The following is an 18,106-nucleotide window of genomic DNA, read 5'->3' as shown; positions in this document are numbered from 1 at the left end:
TCATAACTATTGCCAGAGCAGCAGTAGGCATGCCTTACTTCTAGATTGCTACAAAGTCTTGACAATTTGGTGACTGTAGATCTGACGTTGATAGAGCGATATCGAGAGGCATATCCGCCCGAGAAGAGTTGAGCCTCATGAAACTACTCTCTTCCATGGCTATCATTTCAAACTGGAATAGAAATATGCAGCCAGTAATATGTAATCGAAAAGCAACTGTGAAAACCACCTCAGGAACGAAGAAGCATCGACCCAACATCATGGAAGCGTCCGCTTTGCTACAGACAAAACCGTTCGCTCACGCACCATTGGAGATATGAAACTGTCATACTAAGCATACCGGCGATCGATTCTAAGGATAAGGCTTCAAAGGCTGGCCCCGAGAAGAGAAAATATACGGTAATACACCCTTCGCAACCCCTTCTTGCAAACAAATGAAAACCGCAAACCACCACAGCCTTTTTAATCTCAAAAGAAACAAGCTGCCTCTCTTGAATCATTGATCGGAGAAGCAAGTAACGCTTTCCAGCATTGGTCTCTTCGGCAACCTCTCTCTCCTGCCTCGACGTGGCTATTGTGGATGTATCAACAACGCCTTCCACAATAGCAACATAGCAACATAGCAACAACACGCTATTCTCATGCCATCGTCAGTAATTATAATCCAAACCAATTTCCCCCTTCATCTTATTCACCTTCTCGCCATGGCCACAGATATCTGATTGCCATCAACTCGCTATCTTCCCCTCCCGAACGTCCAGCCACTGTCGATCACTGACCCGGTCTGCAAGTACTGTACTATTAACCTTGTTCTCGATCTCGAAATGTTAGGAAGTCGGTATCTTTGATCAATACTGTTGCAGTTCCAACTTCTATCCATTCTCCCCGCAAGACGCACCACGACATCTTTCTGTGGACATCTTACTAACTGCCCATGCAAAGGACAGTTCAAGTACCCTGTCAACCCTCAGAACAGCTCTAAGCAGTTAACTTTCAAGAAATCAGCCCCTCTCATCTCATTGTACTTCGTCTTCCCCATCGACAACTCCCCATCGTCAACTCCCCAGTCACCACCACTTTCATTCCAGTACACACATCCACCTAAGCCCTCTCACTTCTGTTCCCACGCTCTCAGTAGCACTCTTACTTCCCCATATTCTCATCAGGTCAATTGGATTCAAGGCTCTCCAAGAAGCCGCATACCCGAGCACTTGCTAATTGTTTTTCCAGGGGGGAAAACCGGAACTCTTGGTCCTGCCAAGCCCACAATGTTCTCCCAGCAGAACATGAGTGAGAGTGAGATTATTGAGAAGTTGAAGGAGAGGGGAATGACCGGCCTCGATCTTTCCCTGCCAACTATCATCATTCGCCATAAAGCCTCCAACGTGGGACAGGCACAAGCCGTTGTCCTCCAGGCCTACGAGCGGCTCTCAAGTACGGCTATTGCAAGTGTCGATCCCGCTGGAGTCGACAAGTACCATTATCATCATGCTCCGGCACCCATAACCAAGATCGTGACCACTGAAGGCAGCAGTCTCAAGATCACAGATAATACCGGCCGTGTTCTCATGATCGCCAAGTCCAGTACATTTCTTCCCATCACTTACCAGATGAGACGCTTCACAACTACTGCACCCTCGTTCACCCTCTTTCCATTGCTTCCTCGTGAAATTAGGCATGAGATTTGGGCTCTTTCTGCTGCACCCCGAGTCTTGGTAGCCAATGAGGTTTGTGCTCCCAAACCCCTATCGTACTTCCCAAATTGCCTATTTCCCAAGGTCCGACCATCTCATCTTTTTAAGTTCATATCGTACCTCAAAGGAATAGCTCTGATACCGTGGTTCACATAGTCCTACGCATCTCCACCGATAGTTGATAGTGACGGGGTTGAACATCGTCGAGACTTTCGAGTCTTTGTTATTCGGCCTTCGGTGACCGAGGCAAGTGGTGAAGCCGCTGAATTTCTTCGTGCAATGGGGGTGTATAAACACGTTTGCTATCAAGTTTGTGGTCGGAAGCGGTCGTTTCTCTTCAATCCAGAAACAGACCTCCTCGAAGTTTCTACGGAGCTTAACCGCATCGGTTGGCCACCAGGGCTAACACTGGATGAAGTGCTGTACCGCACAGAGAAGTCATCTAGTTTGTCTGTGATCAAACGCTTAGCTTTGCAGCTGCCACACTTTGAGAACTCCTTTCCATGGTCTGTTCTAAGCATGGAGGGCATGACCTCGCTGCAAGAGCTGTACGTATGGGGCTTCATCGTGGCTGCTGAGAGAGAGAGACCATTTGACATTCGACTGGAGTTTGTGGACCTCGAGGGAGACAGGGACGAACTCTGCCCAGCCTTTCCGTCGCCAGAGGGTTTTCGACTCTATGGTATACCTGCTATGTTGGCTGTCTGCGAGTTTGTTGTAAAGCCTGATGAGCAACAACATCTCTTTGACTTGTGGATGTTGATTGGTCGTGGTCTGCGAAGCTCTCCGTGTTTTCCTGACCGTGTCACACTTAACCTCCGCTATGTTTAGTGTACGCAGGGTATTCTGGCTGGGAGAGACGTGTTTTGCATGATCCTTGACGTGTAGTAGATACTCCAAACGTGGGTTCACATACATCCCATTGGCCGCATGGCTGCCATGTTATATATAGCCTCCTAACAACTCTCAGACTATTTCGTTACGGCGTCAAAGAGCTGTCACCGAGGCTTAAGGACTGCATTATTCGACCATTCAGAGAATAGGATGGGATGTGCTGTAACAGAGACTCCTCACTGCTGTTGCTATAGTCTGATCACCTTTCCCGTCCTCCGCCATGGGCGAACCTGCTTGTACCTGGCTAATAAAAGGACTCCAGTTTTGCTATGTTGATCCTTACTGATGAGCCATCTGAACTGTGAAAAATCCTGCTAAAGTCAGTCGTGGCTTTCTGTCATTGATGCATTGGCAATATGTCACCTCCGTACGGTCGTCTGTATCGTAGTATCCCGTAGCTGTGAGTCTTTGATCTGGACTCCATGGTGACACTGGACTGGCTATGGGGTCATGGTATCGAAGAAGACAGGAAACAATGGTTGATGAGGTAAGACGACGAGGACCCCCCTTTCTTTTCCTCCCCCCCTCTCACCCTCTCCCTCTCTCCCCTCTCTCCCCTCTCTCCCCTCTCTCCCCCTTCTATACTCCCCAATGAAGAACGCCCAGGGACGAGGTATTCGCTGTTGACAGAGTCTGCTCAGTTCGTTGCAAGCCACAAATACCTAGAAGAATGTGGTGCCTCAGGCATGGAGAGGACTTCACCACCACCACCACCACCAACAACGCGACACAACACAACACAACACAACACAACACAACGTGCTTCTGGAGCATAAAATCTAGCAGCCCTGTGGAGGGTCATACTCAAAGACAAGCCCGTGTCTTCAGTCACTCCTACGCTTATCATTACACCAACTTCATAAGGGTTTGCAGCCAGGTCGGTCAGACCCTGTATACAGTTCACCCCGCCAACGCGTAACGTGGGTAGGTAAACACCGGGAAACGAGAACAGCATACTGTGCCTCCAACTACAGCACAGCACAGCTTCCACGGAACTGTTCCTGATATCAACGATACATCGATTGGAATGGCTCTGGACCCACGGTTGATGCCGGGAGTGGCATCGGAATTGCGCCCTGTGAGATCCTCCGCTTCTACACCTTCACTACGTTCAAGAGAGGGAAGTGCGACACCAATTGGCAGAATGGATGCGCCAGGCGGAAACGTTCGAGTCGTAGTCAGGGTCAGAGGGTTTCTTCCTAGAGGTAACAAGACCGCATAGTAAATGGGGCCAATTGATTCATTTTTAACATTCCCTTGCAGAAATCGAGCGAGGCGCGGAATGCTTAATACAGATGAATCCAATCACTCAGGCTACGACGCTTTTAGTACCAACCGATACAGATCCTGTCAATTCAAGGTCGAAGACTCGCAAGGTTATCGAGGAGAAGACTTTCACCTTCGACAATTCATTTTGGAGTCATGACGAGGCGGACGAGCATTATGCCCACCAGGAGGACGTTTACAATTGCCTGGGTGAGGAGTTTCTAGACCACAACTTCGAAGGCTACCACACATGCATCTTTGCATATGGCCAGACTGGGTCTGGAAAGAGTTATACAATGATGGGAACCCCAGAGCAACCGGGTCTCATTCCCCGGACTTGTGAGGATCTTTTTCAACGCATCGAAGCCGCCCACAATGAAACACCTAATATCTCGTACAACGTACGAGTATCTTATTTCGAAGTCTATAATGAACATGTTCGCGATCTCCTTGTCCCAGTGCACCCTAACCAACCACCGTATTACCTCAAGATTAGGGAGTCGCCAACGGAGGGGCCATACATCAAAGATCTAACGGATGCGCCTGTTAAGAACATTTCAGAAATCATGCGGTATATGAAAATGGGAGATGCGAGCCGCACGACAGCAAGTACCAAGATGAACGACACGAGTAGCAGAAGTCACGCGGTTTTCACCATTATGCTCAAGCAAATCCATCACGATATGGACACGGATGAGACTACTGAACGCATGGCACGAATCCGACTTGTAGATTTAGCAGGCAGTGAGCGAGCAAAAGCAACGGAGGCTACTGGCGCTCGTCTTCGAGAAGGAAGCAATATCAACAAATCTCTCACTACACTTGGCCGCGTGATCGCTGCACTTGCCGATCCCAAGCAACATCGACCGGGTAAGAGGAATAAGGATGTGGTACCATATCGAGATTCAATCCTCACTTGGCTGCTCAAGGATTCCCTGGGAGGAAATAGTAAAACTGCTATGATAGCTTGCATAGCACCCTCAGACTACGATGAGACCTTGTCAACACTACGCTATGCTGACCAAGCTAAGAGAATCCGCACTCGCGCTGTCGTTAATCAGGATCATGTCTCAGCCGCCGAACGAGATGCTCAAATTGCCGCAATGGCTGAAGAGATACGCATTCTGCAACTCAATGTGTCAGATAGTCGGCGACGAGAAAAGGAAGGAAGAGAGCAGGAAGAAAAGTTGGAAGAGTACCAGAACAGAGTCATTGCGATGCAGCGCATGATGGAAGAACGGAGTATGGTAGCTGAGGGTAAGATTCGTAACTTGCAGACAGAGAATGATGCACTGCGATTGCACTTAAAGCTTGCGCTTGACAGCCTGAAAAATCCGATTGAAGTGCGGAGTGGGGGTAATACCATGCAAGGTGGAAGCAGGAAGGGTGACGTGTTTGAGGCTGGAGAGGATGATAAGGAGAACGATGAGAGGATGGAAGCGCCTGCTGGAGAGTATGGTGACGAGGATGAAGGTATTGATGTTTCAGTTCATGAGGAGAGGGCCAGTGAAGTCCAGGGTTCCATGAAGGACTTGCTGAAAGATCTGGGAGTTTTTAAGAGAAAGATTGGGGATGACAAGATCAGGTTTGTTACACCATTAGGAAGCAGAGTCAACTGACTTTAGCTCTGGACGGGGTTGGATCCGTTTTGTTAAGGATTAGAATACTGGTACTATAACGTGTGTGGGTCAGCGACGGTGTTAGGAGTAGCTACCTTAAGCCTTTCTTTGGTTGGGATGTTGAGGTCACCATAGCGTACATTAAAGATCGGAATTTTATTATCAAGTATACTTTATTCTTTGGAAATATTTGCCATACCGCCTGCTGATGTCGCAAGATTGCAGGCGGCGATGTGTCTTTCTTGGAACACTAATGTACCAACTGCCCTCCATCCCTCGAAACCCTTATGAGTAGAGACTAGAGGCAAAGAAAGCCGTGGTGTAATACGAGTCCATCTTGTCGCGATACTCCATCCTTTCATTCAAGTCAACAGCGCCAATGGCCGAGAGAAGACGGGCATCCTTGCTGGAAAAGCCAACCCCCAATTGGAAGAAAAAAAAAAAAGACAGGAAACAGGGAGAGTAATTTGAATCCCTGTGAAGGGTTTGGAGTCTAAAGTACAATGGAAACTTATCTCCTCACATGAAGACGGGTATCACAAATCTGAAGGTATGCGCGAGTCAAAGGTACCATAGAAGAACCCCCTCAACGATGAGAATGAGTTGCTGAATGAGAAGAAATCTGCTAAGCAAGAACCCCTAAACTGGTAGAAGGTTGGTACGTAGGCAGCACCAGAAACAGAGTGTTCGTGGAATCGATGAGAAATAAAGCATCGTGAATGAAAGATGTGGCAAGAACTTCATTGCAAGGCGAAACGGATTGGGACCCAACGACATGACACAATATGTACAAAGAGCGTGGAATGATGATGCATAGTCCCTCAACGGCGGTAGTCGGGCTGTGGGGAAGAGGCACGACGCTGCAAAGTCGAAACAGCGACAGGAATACCAGATGTTACAAAAATATATGAGTGCAGGCAGCTAGCGAATGTGCAGTGAAGCCTCTCGTTGCAATAGCAACAGAAAACTTGCTATACGGCGTGTTAATGCTGATCAAAGCAGTCTATCAAAGCTCCTCGATAGCTACAGATTTCTTGCCACTGGTGGACTTTTGAAGAGCGGCATCAATAATGGACCGAGTGGAGACGTCAGGTTCATTGATACCGTTATCAGACGAGCTGATATGGCTGGTGGTCTCTTCGAGGACACCAAGGCCGAGGTTCATCTCGACGTATGGATCATCTCCACGCTCCTGCTGGGTAGCATCGTTGATCTCAAGCAGATGATCCCCCAGCCTTCCTGCGGCGATGTCAGCCTGAAGAGCGTCATTAGCGGCCTTCATCGAAGCGAGGAATTCTGGAAGCTTGCTGGCGATGGACGAGGATGGAGTAAACTTGAAGGATGGCTTTTGATTGAGAGGTCGGAAGTTGACGATGCTCTCAGGGCTACTTGGAATAGCCTCGGCGGTAGATGTGGACGCAGATGCGGATGAGTCGTCGGTGGAAGTATCGGTAATGTTATTGCGAGTCCCAAAATCGAAAATGTCTTCAGCGATAAGGTCAAGCTCAGAAGGATCTGGTTCGACGTAATTAGGGAATGGTTCTGGCTTATATTCCTTTTCATTGGTTGTTATGGAAGGGGGGCTCTGGTATTCGAAATCGTGAACTTTTCTGTTCGGATCGTCGTTACTGTATCGGTTTGGATCTTCGGTTTCCCACTCATTGTCGTTCAGGTCCCCGTACTTCTTGAACTGATCGAGCTCCTTTTCGCTATTAGCCATTTTGTGGAGAGATAATTGCTTGTCGATCCGGCTTCCACCGTTGACTTGCTTGGGCACCTCGGCATCTATTCGCTTGATAATGTTGGCCGACTCCTCGGAGTACTCAACAGGCTCATAGGGTGAACCTGGGAGCTCAACAGACCGGTCAGATGAACCCTCTCTCTCTAAGCCCTCAGATGACTCGGATTCGGAGGAAGATCTAGGAGACTCGGAAGATTGAGTAGACTCGGACGAGGCGGAAGATGACCCCGATAGCCTATTAGCATCCTTGGAGTCGTCATCTATCCTGGGCTCATTCTCCTTTTCCTGTTCTCCATCTTCATCTCCCGATTGATCTACGTCAGCAAACGCCTGGTCCATTTCCCCATCAGCCGTACCGCGGCGTGTGGGGCAACTGGGCACACCGTCACAAGATTCAGAATAAGCAGATTTGGCGTCTTCTTCGTAGTCGAGAGCTCTAGCAACCAGCTTCGTACATTTGCGGTTAAAGAAGTCCATGCCTTGGATTTCGACAATATTACGAACGCGCTCCGAGAACTTGTAGTCGCCCGACGCTGGAGAATGGTCAGTGAACGCATGCTGAAATGGGTCACTGATATACTAGACTTACCGTACGATGCTATCATGGTCTTTGCGATCTTGAAGGATCTCTGGCTTTCAGCAACGGGGCCATGGCCAGCAAAAGCTCGGCTAAAGACTCGCTTCTTGTTCATCGATGCTTCGGCTTCTGTGCCACCAGATTTAGTCTGTGGTCAATGTCTAGGCGCGCGGAAGAGATAGACGTACCCTCGAGCCAACGCTCAAGCTCAGGCTCGACGAGTGTTTGGGGGAAGATGGGGAAGGAGATGGGGTAGTCGTCGTAGCTGCGCTCAGTCGTCTCAGCCCCAGCAACGTATTCCACGAGCCTTCAAGCTCCAGCACAGGGAGGGTATCTGCGCCAGGGAAGTCGGTACCTGGGAGGATGATACACTCAATTAGGATTTTGATCTCAGCATGAGGTGTCAATGATGCGATGGGGCGCAAGAGAAGCAAGAAAACTGCTTCCACCACTGCCGCCATTGCCAGCAGCTTGAGGAATGACTGACATTCGCTGGACGGCATGAGGAAGGCGAGACATTATGCCACTCGGGAGGAGATCTTGTGAAGGGACGAGGGGGGAAGGGAGCGGCAGGTTGATTCGAATGGACTGTGCAGCTGGGGGAACGTGGGGAGCCGTGCGATGTAGAAAAAAGGGAGAAGATTGGCAGGAGAGGTTTTTCAACAATAGTGAGTAGGAGGGCACCTAGGGAGGACCCAGGGACGAAAAGAACAGAACATTCATTGATTTCTACATACGTACTAGGTAGAGGGGAGGTGACCGGAATTCGTAGCTCGTAATCGGAGAGGAGGGCACAGAAATCCAGGAGGTTGGGTTTTTGGAGGTCAGTCAGATGAGATGTGTGGCCAGAATACTCAGGTAGGTATTGGCGTTGGCAGTTCCTTGCGAGTGGATAGAGAGATCTCAAGAAGAGCAGTGAGGTTTGCGCGGTTCTGGCGAATTTTGATACGCCCCACGTGCACGTGACTAGGCGTGTAAGTAACGCCGCAATTTTAAGGTAGTAAGGTAGCTAGGGTAAGCGAGCGCACTTTTCCTGTGAGAGTAAGGTGGAATCTGCAGATACGTACTATACTCCATACAGAGTAGCTCTAACAATTAAGCGTTAAGCGCCCAGTCAGTAGGCATTAGGCGCGATTCGCGAAACTTGGAGCGCGACGGGAATCGGGATCAGCCGTTTCACTTTAGCCTGTTACACATTGTGATTTACCTCAAACAAGCTAGGTCGCCCCAACTACTATTGCCTAGTTACCGTGTCTAACCTAGATAGGCAGTACTTACTGTAGTACCTGCAAGACTGTAGAACAATTACCCCACTCCACTCCAACTCGAGGTCCACGGCGCCTCGCGTTTCAGTCTCACATACCTACTCCGTACGAGTCTACGACAACCAAACATCTTCCCTCTCCTCTGTCCAACCGCTGTGAACCCATTTGCCCTTTGCTTTTGCTTTTGCTTTTGCTATCTCTTTTGCCCTTGCTCTTGCCTTTCCCGACCTCTTCCTCCGCTGCCCTTCTTTCTTCTATGCTGCTCTCCATTGTTATTGATTCCCCGAATCACCTCTTCGTTCTATCCCTATAATCGACACTACCCTTGCCGCCGCCTCCCCCAATACCCAGTGACTTTGAAGCCTGGAATTCTTATCACTCATTGCACTGCGGGACCTGGAGGCTGTCAAACCCGACCCAAAGTCAGGCAGAAGGCTGAGAAACAATGGCGATGCGACCGTCCCTTATGACCAGAGGCCTGTCAACGGCTTCTGCGCTCAGCGATACTGGTTCTCCTGCTGAACAGCGTGACGATGCGAAGAAGAATATGCTGAAGGCAATGCGACCGTTACCAACCCAGCATTACTGGAATGTGTATTTCGATAGGTCGGTTCGGCTTAGATGCATGTAGCTAGATAGTGGCTGACTATTCTCACAGGCAGCAGAAGGATCAGCAAAAGGCCTCGGGCGAAACGTATAAGGCGACCCTCGAGCAGCTTGGCTCGCAGATTGAGTCCGTCCAGGACTTCTGGCGCTACAACAACAATACACCAGTAGATCAAATCAAGATGCGTGAATCAATATACTTGTTCAAACAAGGATTTCAGCCAGTGTGGGAAGATAGAAGGAACATCAATGGTGGCAGTTGGACCTTCAGAGTACCAAAACTCAATGGGCCCAATTTCTGGACGAGAGTTCAGTTGATGGCTATTGGAGAGAAACTGCAAAGTTGTCTCGAGCTTGGTAAGTTTCAAACGATTAAAGCAGAGCAGGATTAACCCAGCCAGGTGATCAACTGTGCGGTGTCGGTCTCTCAGTCCGGTTCAACTCACACCTCATATCCATTTGGCACAGGGATGCCTCAAAGCAGAAGTCAATCGATGCTATACTGGCAACGGTCTTGGAAGAGCTTCCCGAAGAACTGAAGCCAAAACCGGATAACTACTTCTATAAAAAGCACTCAGATCATGCAGGATTCAAGGCATCAACCAACATGACTACCGCCTCTGCTCCAGCAGCGGAGGACCCCAGAACATAACGAGGTATAGTGATAACGGGCTTTCAAATACAACGTGGTTTCCATTTTATACATCTCGGAGCAGCGACTGAATGCTTCTGTGTCTTGCATAGCTACCAGCATTTCTGCAGACAAAATTAAACACGATCCATCTTGACCTAAGCAATCTGTCATCTAGAACGCCTTCATGAGGACCAACCTATTCCCAAATGCCGGAAACTCCACAAGCGATGCCCGACCAAACGCCCTCCCAGCCCAACGTACTACCTCCAAACGCCAGCCCTTCTCAGAACGTTCTCGAATTCATCCTTCTCCACCCCGCTGCCAACGCCTGCGCCTCCATTAGCTTCCAGAATCATATCCCTCAAGAGCTCCTCGTCAACGTCCTCCTTCAACGACCTCGCGACCCTTTTTAAAGTCGCAAGGGTGATCTTTTCCTCTCCTCCCCCACTTGTAAACAACCTGAATGCCTCGTCCACTTCCTGGTTATGTGACTCTAATGTCCGGGTACGATTGTGTAGTTTGAGGGAGCAAATTGCGACGAAGGAGCTGAAGATTGCGAAACCCTCATTATCGGGATCAAGAATCGATATGAACTCCGAGAGTTCTTCAGGAGATGGCGGAATACCAAGCGCACTTTATAAGATTGTATATCAGCATGTATTTCATAAAACTTTCACAAAGCCAATGCGGGGCGGGATATTTAAGGAGAGTGGTAGGGAGGGGGAGCGGGTGGGGGAGTACATCATGGCGCGCCTAACATCACCGATGGATATAACACCTTCTTTCTCACCCTTCTTCTCATGCGCAAACAGTGCAAAAGCCTCTCGGATTTCTTGTTCCTCCCCACTGGTTATGTTGTGCTCTTTTGCCAGCTTGGACAGGCGGTTCTTGGGCGTTATGGATGCCACTGCCGGGGCCGGGGCCGGGGCCGGGGCGCGGCGTTTGGCAGGCTAATATGCTGTTAGGCGTATGTATATATATGCAGTTAGGGGTTACGTTAGAGGCTTACCATTGTATTGCGCAACCTTGATCCGTTGAGAAGGCTGTTGATGTCGCGATACTGTATGAGTCGCGAAAGATGCGAGGCTGAGGCTGCAAGTAGGTTGACCAATCGGGAGCTCGGCTATGTAGTTGGTTTATTACTAATCTTTCGGTTCCGCAGTAGAAAAACCTTTGCTGAAATTCTTTTTTATTTCCTTCCTTCGATCTCTAAAGAATCATCGGATTGTGCAAGACAACACCATCCTTGGGTACATAGATCTGCAACAACAAGACCGAAACCCTTCTACATTTTCTCTGTCACACTCAATCTTGGATGAAGGTTTGTGCAATTCTTTCTTGAAGGTTTCGATACTCGAAGCTATTGGAGTCGATCAATCCTCCAGATCGCGAGCAGATACAAAGGTTAAAACAGCTTCTAAATAAATGCTAGAGCTCGTCGTTGTCTCAGCTCAGAGCGTGCGAGTGTGGACAGTGAAGCAAGAATGACATCCGGTCGAGATTTTGATTCTTCGAGACCTTCCGCAGGAGTGCCTGGCTACTTTGCTCCTTAAATGAGTTTGGTGTTTGGTGCTTCTTGGAGACAAGATTAGTAGGACATTAGAATATATAGCCAATGGGGCTTCTAGCTATTCAACCCCACTCTATGCGAGTACAGAACTTCTGACTCCTGAGTTGATTGCCGTGTGAAGACGCAAATAGCGCCATCAAACCTTCCAACACCGATCTGATCGCCGGTTTGTGAATTTGTGTACCAGTGATGTTTCACGCAGGGAGAACACGTGGGTAAATCATCAAAAACATGTCCATCTGAGACTTTGCCTTTTATTTACGGTGCATATCTAATCAGCACCCTCCCCTCTATCTCATGATTGCCAAGTATCTATGTAGATAATCGTAGGGATATAAGAATCCCTAGGGTGTACATCAGCACTCAAAGTGCAATGAAATGCTTCACTTTCACCGAGAGACATTGATCAAAATAACAGACATGGAAGGCATTGAGATGAGCTCAGATGGCTTTGACAATCGCGAAGGATTGCGTTGCAGAAGCACCGGCCTCGAGGAAGTTCTTTTTCGTGACCGGCGGGCAAGTGACACCGTGGGTCTAATTGTTTGTCATTGTGGGGATGGACGAGGTATCCCATCTTCGAGGTTCTTCATGAGAATTCAAGAATAAACGTAGAATTGAGAGCTGGGAATAATCGACAAGAGACAGAAAGAGAAAGATAGGTCTCAATGATTTGATTCTGATTCGGTCCAAGTTGGAGTCATATATGATATGGTGAGATAGCAAAGATGATTAGATGAGCAGGCAGAGTGCGAAGTACCTTCAGTAAGTAATATGGGCACAAAGCGGACAAGAGGGCCCGAACGGAATGAATCCAGAGGCGCTTTGATATACAATTTGATATAATAACAATATCGTATCCGAAACCTTTTGTTCGTCTGGGACTCTGGGCATATACGGTATACCCACCACCAGCTCTCAAATCTTTGCTTCCGCTGGTCTATTCAAAGTCTTTAGTGGTCTCGAAACACAAGTCAGGCGGACATCCATACTACTTACTCACTTGAAACTGTTCTTCATCTCACGAAGCTTGCTCATAACCTCCACTGGATCAGTTTTCCCAGTTGCTTTTTGTACCAGAGGATCCTGCTTGACATTAGTTTGCGTGGTATAGCGTTGATCGACAATAGACATTACATCAACTCTCATGAACACATTATGTTGCTAAATAATACTATCAGCATGGATGTCTTCTTCTGAACCAAAAGGAATCTACCTTCTCATCGCCAATTGTGAATTTGCCTTGTGTTTCCTTGTTGTTTTCGGCAAAGGCTTGTAACTTCTTGACGGGCTCGCTCTGAAGAGCCGAGATGGCAAATTTGACATTGGCTTTCGTATATTCATGGCCAGGCTATACTCGTTAGTTATGATTAGAGGATTTCCAAAGCAGGGGTTTGTGGCCATACGAAGACTTTTGTGTCATCGGGAATTGCAGCAAGAGTCTTATTCAAAGCCGTGTTCATCTCCTCTGCTGTGCCCTCAAAAAATCTACCACATCCTGGAAGAAACCGTCAGAATGGATGGGTCTTAGCGAGCATCTTTTGGCTACATACCTCCATGAAAGAGAGTGTCTCCAGTGAACACTACCCTTCCGGTGCTGTCTTCCATGAACCAGCAAATGCTATCCTGCGTATGACATGGTGTATACAATGCTTTGACGGAAATATCCCCGATTTTAAAGCTCTCGCCATTTTTCGGTGTTTTCGTAACTCCTTCGCAGTCTTTCCCACCTATTACAGGCTTGCCTTTGAATACTGTGAGCTATGGAGGTGATGGTTAGCAATTCATGTCCTATAGGAGAGGGCGCTCAGACTTACAAGCTTTTTGTTTCCACCCGCATGGTCCCAATGGCTGATAGTTGTTAATAAAATACCTTGATGGACAGCCGGCCGGGACGTACTGATGTGTATTGACGATCGCAGTTAGGTTGATCTTGCCTTCATTTATCTGCCGCTCTAATACGGGTGCCACTCTATTCTCGTCAGTGTGACTTGCTCTTCCAGCTCCCAGAGTTGTATACATACTCCTCGGGATGTGCAGGGTCAATGATAACGGCGTCTCTGGATTTGTCATCGACGACCAAGTAGGCGTAGTTATCACTACTTCCCGTCCCTGCGCACAGCGTTAGGAGCCAACCTTACTGACATTGCTGGAAGGGAGAGTAGAAGCGCAGGGCTTACACATAGGAATCGACTGGATATGCATGGCGCGTGCGACTGGGGGCAGGGCAAGCTGTCACGGTCAGTAAGGTTGGCTATCAGGTCCAGGAGCCGGTGGTCTAAAGGCTACCTACTTTTGTACTCGTGGTAGGGACTCGCAAAGAGCGCGGAACAAGTGGCCTGGTGAGGGTTGAGAAGGGCATTGATTGATTTCCGGAGAAAGCTCTGGTTCGCTTTGAAATGCGGTGCTGCCCATTGCTTCCTCCCACTCCCGCGCCCGTGATGTTGGCGTCATTGCCGACCCTTATCTGCACGTGATCTTCCATTCGAATTGGGACCGAATTAAGTGTTGGGACGCTTCTATTTGGTCCATCTATATACGGGCTGGCTCTACAAGACTTAAGGCTCCTCAGGAGCCTCCTCTCACTTAATAAAATAAGTCAGAAGTACAAATTATGAGCATAATATTTCTGGCTGTTCTGCTGCTATAACCACCCCAATCCCGGGTGTCAATCCAGACAAGGAGGTCGTCTGGCTGGCTGGGTTTCCGGATATATAATATAGCTGGAAGCCCTCTCCTTTTCTGATTTGGTTGGGGCCGCATTGATATCATTCAGAACCCGCCCACTGTCCCTATCAGTTTCTGCCTCCCCTCACACACTCTGCCACTGGAAAGAAATCTCCACGCTCTCCGAGGTTGTGTATACCTTCTGCTGTGTTGATCCGCTTGGAACAGCAGCAGCATAGAAAGCGGAACTCCCGCTGTATTGTAGGTATCCGTTACTAGCCTATTAACGTGCATTAGCACCATTCAACTTCAAAGTGAAAAGGAACCTACGGTGAAAACTGTAGGCGTGACCCCAGATCCACAAGTGAAGAGTGAATTGGAGATCCCGCATGAGCCCTTCGACGATTTCAACGTGAATCCAGAATCTGGACCACACTTTGTCAGCTTGCTCATAGCCCTATTTCCCGACAAACCTACCAGATGCCTTGGCGGTGTAAGTAGCGCAAGTCCCACTCGTATACCATGTTCCAGAACTGATCAAACAGCCAACCTGGCTACCATTCGTGTATGCATTCAGGTAACCTTTTAAGGTCAGTAGGTGATTGGAAGTGTGCTGAACATCGAGAGTACCTGAACCTGAGAACGTACCGCTCCCTCCAGTGGGAGTGGAGGTCGGACTGCTTGTAGTTGGAGACGCACCACTGGTTGTGGTTGGGGATGCGCTACTGGTAGAAGTTGAGGAAGCACCACTGCTTGTAGTTGGCGCCGGGCTGCCAGATTTCGGAAGGTACTTGATACCAGTTGAAGGACAGTTCGAAGTCGATCCTACAGGTGACATGGGAACGAAGGTTCCAGTTCTATAGAAGATCAATGAGTTATATGCCATGCCCATATAATGGTCCCTTTCGGGGTAATAATTAACTATAGGCACAAGGTCCAGTGCTCGCATGATACTCTTGGTCTTAAAACGCATAGATCACTCCAAGACAAACAGGTTGTGCTTCCGGGAACACTTACTGGACGGAACCTTTTACGTTAAAGGAGTACCAAACCTCGTCTAGCGCGCCAGAGCTGCATTGAATTGTAACTTCGTATCCGAACGACTTCTTAAATGCTGCTTGGATTTGAGCAGAAGTGTAGGTTGCTGAGCTTGATGGAACGATTCCCGCATTTGCAAGGGTCTGGCAAATTTAGTATCACATATTGGTGTTGAATGCCTGGGATAAATACCGTGTAAGTGTCCAGGGTTTTGAAGAGATCCACGGTTTTCTGGAAGAAATCGGGAACTTCTTCTTGCGGTGTGTAGTCAGTATAGCAGCTAGGCTCAAACGTGCTGATGCACGTTCCATGCTTCGAGAACTCGTGTTCCCCTTTTAAAGGTTAGCCATCAAATGAGATGATTGAAAGATAGGTGTAGGTGCTCACAGAAACTCTCATTGTCGCCAGTGTTATCCACCCACTAGAACACTGCAATGTTAGCACTTCGTAATCATGATTTACTGTCGATCACTAACAGAGCATGACCAGAGTGGTTGAAAGAAGAAAAGCCCGGTGAGAAAAGGAGGCAAAGAGGGATGTTCCATACATAGGAGTTCATATAGGCAAGAAGATCCGTTTTTCCATATGACTCGAGGATTGCAGTGATGTTCGTGTAGGCACGACTAGGATCACAGTTCGAATCATAGGTTCCATCACAGCGATCAGGCCAGAGACCGTCTAGGGAAAACAGCGATCAGTGAATGTTCGATTAGAATAGGACAGGAGCTTCAGAAGAGCATCCAAGGATTGCAGGATATGCCGACAGTCAGACACAGTCTAGAAGGCATCTCCTGCTAGTCATGTACCGACCCCTGGAAGGAGGCAAAGCACTTCACAAGACACTTACGGATTGTCCATGAGTTTGAGTAGCCTGTAAGTTGTTAGCAGTTGGAGAGGAGGGGAAGAGCTACAAATTGTTGGTGCCATACCAGTGCTGGGGGAAGTATCCCAGAACTGAGTCTGCAGAAGCTGACCACCGGGCGCATTGAAACAGCAAGTATCGGACACGGCTGTGGTATTGTGACAACTCAATTGAGGATTCAAGCAAGACTTTGGCGACCCCGCGAGGGCTGTTGGAAGGGCAAGAAGAGAGACGGCCAAGGCCCGGGAGACGAAAGAAGCCATGACGAGAGAGACAGGGACGTGCAGCCAAGAGCGGTTCTACTTGGGATCTTCTTGCAAGAGAGGTGGAGAGCTAGGCCTACGGGAGAAGGCCTACTTTGTACCCTTTCCCCATGAGAGGAGGACTATGCAAATGGGGGGGGTTCCAAGGAGTGCTTGGCCTCGTTGGTGAAGGAGCGCTTGGCTCAGCTCGAGTCTTGAGAGCCCTGAGCCCAGAGTAGAAGGCGAGAGACGAGAAAAGCGGCACTTTGCGCGTCTACTTAGGGGCATGCCGGTGGCAGAGGAGAGGATTGGGTGGGACGAGTTGAGCCGGCCGACTCCTTTTCAGGGCCATGGATGAACGGGCTGCGCTCCATTGCATTCCTATAGGCCGGGGCGGGGGGGTTGGAGAGTGGAGGGGCAGAATGAAAGGAAGGACAGGGACTACCTAGTCGCTTCATGCACCGTAGGAGCAGTACCTACTGTACCTTAGGTAGGTAGGTAGGTAAGCAAGACAAGACTACTTGCCTGTGTAGGTACAGTAGTATCCGTAGATACGGAGTAGTAGGCAAGGGAGTCGGGAGTCTGATGTAAAAGGAACTTTAGAGGGACGATAGTCGTTATGGCCCATGAATCCAAGAGACAATAATGGGAGAGGGAGGGAGTACGTACCTGGAAGATCATATCTCCGCGTCAGATACTTACCTAAGCAAGGTAAGGTACGGAGTATCCCGAGGCCCGTTGTACAGTACTCCGTACCTAACCATCCTTCGGGCGCCGTACAAGAATACGGCGCGGTGAAGAAGACAGGAGTGACATTCGGGCATTCTCGATCCTTTTAGGGAAGGTGCCGCTATCAGCGTATCAAGTTCCTCCCTCCTTCTGCTTCAGGAGCAGGTATTACGGAGTAACGGAGTACGGAGTGGAATTATGAACTTACTCCGTAGATCTATCTGTTTATCATGCATGGTAGTATCAGTAGGTAAGGTTAGGTAGGTAAGGTAAGGTAATATGTTAGTAGACGGAGTTGACCAGAAGGTTCTTTTCTCTACCTTGCCTGATATTCTTTATCGGTTTTCTTCTTCTATTTCCGAGGCAAACGGAGCCATATGAGTAGACTTCTACAGAGGTGTGCAGACTCAAGTTATCCCATCGGCCCTGAAGTATGCCGGTAGGAAGCAGTCCTTTCTTAAGACCAGAGAAAGAGCCCGATATTATCTTGAGCTGTCGACTGGCATTTAGGTAGCTACGGGGCATATCACACCTCCACTCTCCTAATGGTTGCCAATTGGCCATTTATCACTTGAAGTTATACCCTCGTCTCTATTTCCAGACCGTGTTGGTCGAACAATGCTTGATAGTGTGACCATATCCTTGATCCTGATGGAAGCATCGCCGAGACTAACACAGTGACACCACTGCTCGTAACTCGTG

The 18,106-nt window shown here is 48.7% G+C and overlaps 6 protein-coding genes across 6 annotated transcripts; 3 read left to right on the top strand and 3 right to left on the bottom strand.

Annotated features, from left to right (window-relative positions):
- Positions 1 to 1,268: 1,268 nt before the first annotated feature.
- On the top strand, positions 1,269 to 2,525 carry M430DRAFT_29650 (hypothetical protein; the record flags this gene model as incomplete). The annotated part of the gene is made up of 2 exons (XM_024865892.1): positions 1,269 to 1,727; positions 1,851 to 2,525. The coding sequence occupies 2 exons, from the start codon at positions 1,269 to 1,271 to the stop codon at positions 2,523 to 2,525; spliced, it is 1,134 nt and encodes a 377-aa protein (XP_024719081.1).
- Positions 2,526 to 3,636: 1,111 nt separating this feature from the next.
- On the top strand, positions 3,637 to 5,473 carry M430DRAFT_106195 (hypothetical protein; the record flags this gene model as incomplete). The annotated part of the gene is made up of 2 exons (XM_024861065.1): positions 3,637 to 3,793; positions 3,852 to 5,473. 2 exons carry the CDS (start codon positions 3,637 to 3,639, stop codon positions 5,471 to 5,473), a joined length of 1,779 nt encoding a protein of 592 aa, XP_024719080.1.
- Positions 5,474 to 6,479: 1,006 nt separating this feature from the next.
- Positions 6,480 to 9,326, bottom strand: M430DRAFT_29648 (hypothetical protein; the record flags this gene model as incomplete). The annotated part of the gene is made up of 7 exons (XM_024865891.1): positions 6,480 to 7,747; positions 7,804 to 7,939; positions 7,980 to 8,146; positions 8,533 to 8,800; positions 8,859 to 8,879; positions 9,070 to 9,077; positions 9,155 to 9,326. 7 exons carry the CDS (start codon positions 9,324 to 9,326, stop codon positions 6,480 to 6,482), a joined length of 2,040 nt encoding a protein of 679 aa, XP_024719079.1.
- On the top strand, positions 9,148 to 10,314 carry M430DRAFT_143708 (hypothetical protein; the record flags this gene model as incomplete). Its single annotated transcript, XM_024862839.1, has 3 exons — positions 9,148 to 9,662; positions 9,715 to 10,019; positions 10,064 to 10,314. The coding sequence occupies exons 1-3, from the start codon at positions 9,502 to 9,504 to the stop codon at positions 10,312 to 10,314; spliced, it is 717 nt and encodes a 238-aa protein (XP_024719078.1). The 5' UTR covers positions 9,148 to 9,501.
- Positions 10,315 to 10,556: 242 nt separating this feature from the next.
- M430DRAFT_105387 (hypothetical protein) lies at positions 10,557 to 14,071 on the bottom strand (the record flags this gene model as incomplete). The annotated part of the gene is made up of 12 exons (XM_024861004.1): positions 10,557 to 10,929; positions 11,038 to 11,246; positions 11,838 to 11,844; positions 12,870 to 12,952; positions 13,004 to 13,030; positions 13,083 to 13,217; positions 13,273 to 13,354; positions 13,416 to 13,611; positions 13,680 to 13,717; positions 13,767 to 13,838; positions 13,891 to 13,978; positions 14,047 to 14,071. 12 exons carry the CDS (start codon positions 14,069 to 14,071, stop codon positions 10,557 to 10,559), a joined length of 1,335 nt encoding a protein of 444 aa, XP_024719077.1.
- Positions 14,072 to 14,377: 306 nt separating this feature from the next.
- On the bottom strand, positions 14,378 to 16,931 carry M430DRAFT_124994 (hypothetical protein). The gene is made up of 10 exons (XM_024861937.1): positions 16,501 to 16,931; positions 16,419 to 16,442; positions 16,119 to 16,249; positions 15,959 to 15,992; positions 15,764 to 15,903; positions 15,551 to 15,714; positions 15,164 to 15,390; positions 15,011 to 15,115; positions 14,864 to 14,958; positions 14,378 to 14,813 (listed from the first exon to the last, which is right to left on the bottom strand). The coding sequence occupies exons 1-10, from the start codon at positions 16,694 to 16,696 to the stop codon at positions 14,679 to 14,681; spliced, it is 1,251 nt and encodes a 416-aa protein (XP_024719076.1). The 5' UTR covers positions 16,697 to 16,931; the 3' UTR covers positions 14,378 to 14,678.
- Positions 16,932 to 18,106: the final 1,175 nt, after the last annotated feature.

This window comes from Amorphotheca resinae (genome assembly GCF_003019875.1).
Source record: "Amorphotheca resinae ATCC 22711 unplaced genomic scaffold M430scaffold_9, whole genome shotgun sequence".
NCBI lineage: Eukaryota > Fungi > Ascomycota > Leotiomycetes > Helotiales > Amorphothecaceae > Amorphotheca > Amorphotheca resinae.
The sequence above is the reverse complement of the archived record's forward strand: the minus strand, read 5'-3'. Positions and strand labels throughout refer to the sequence as shown.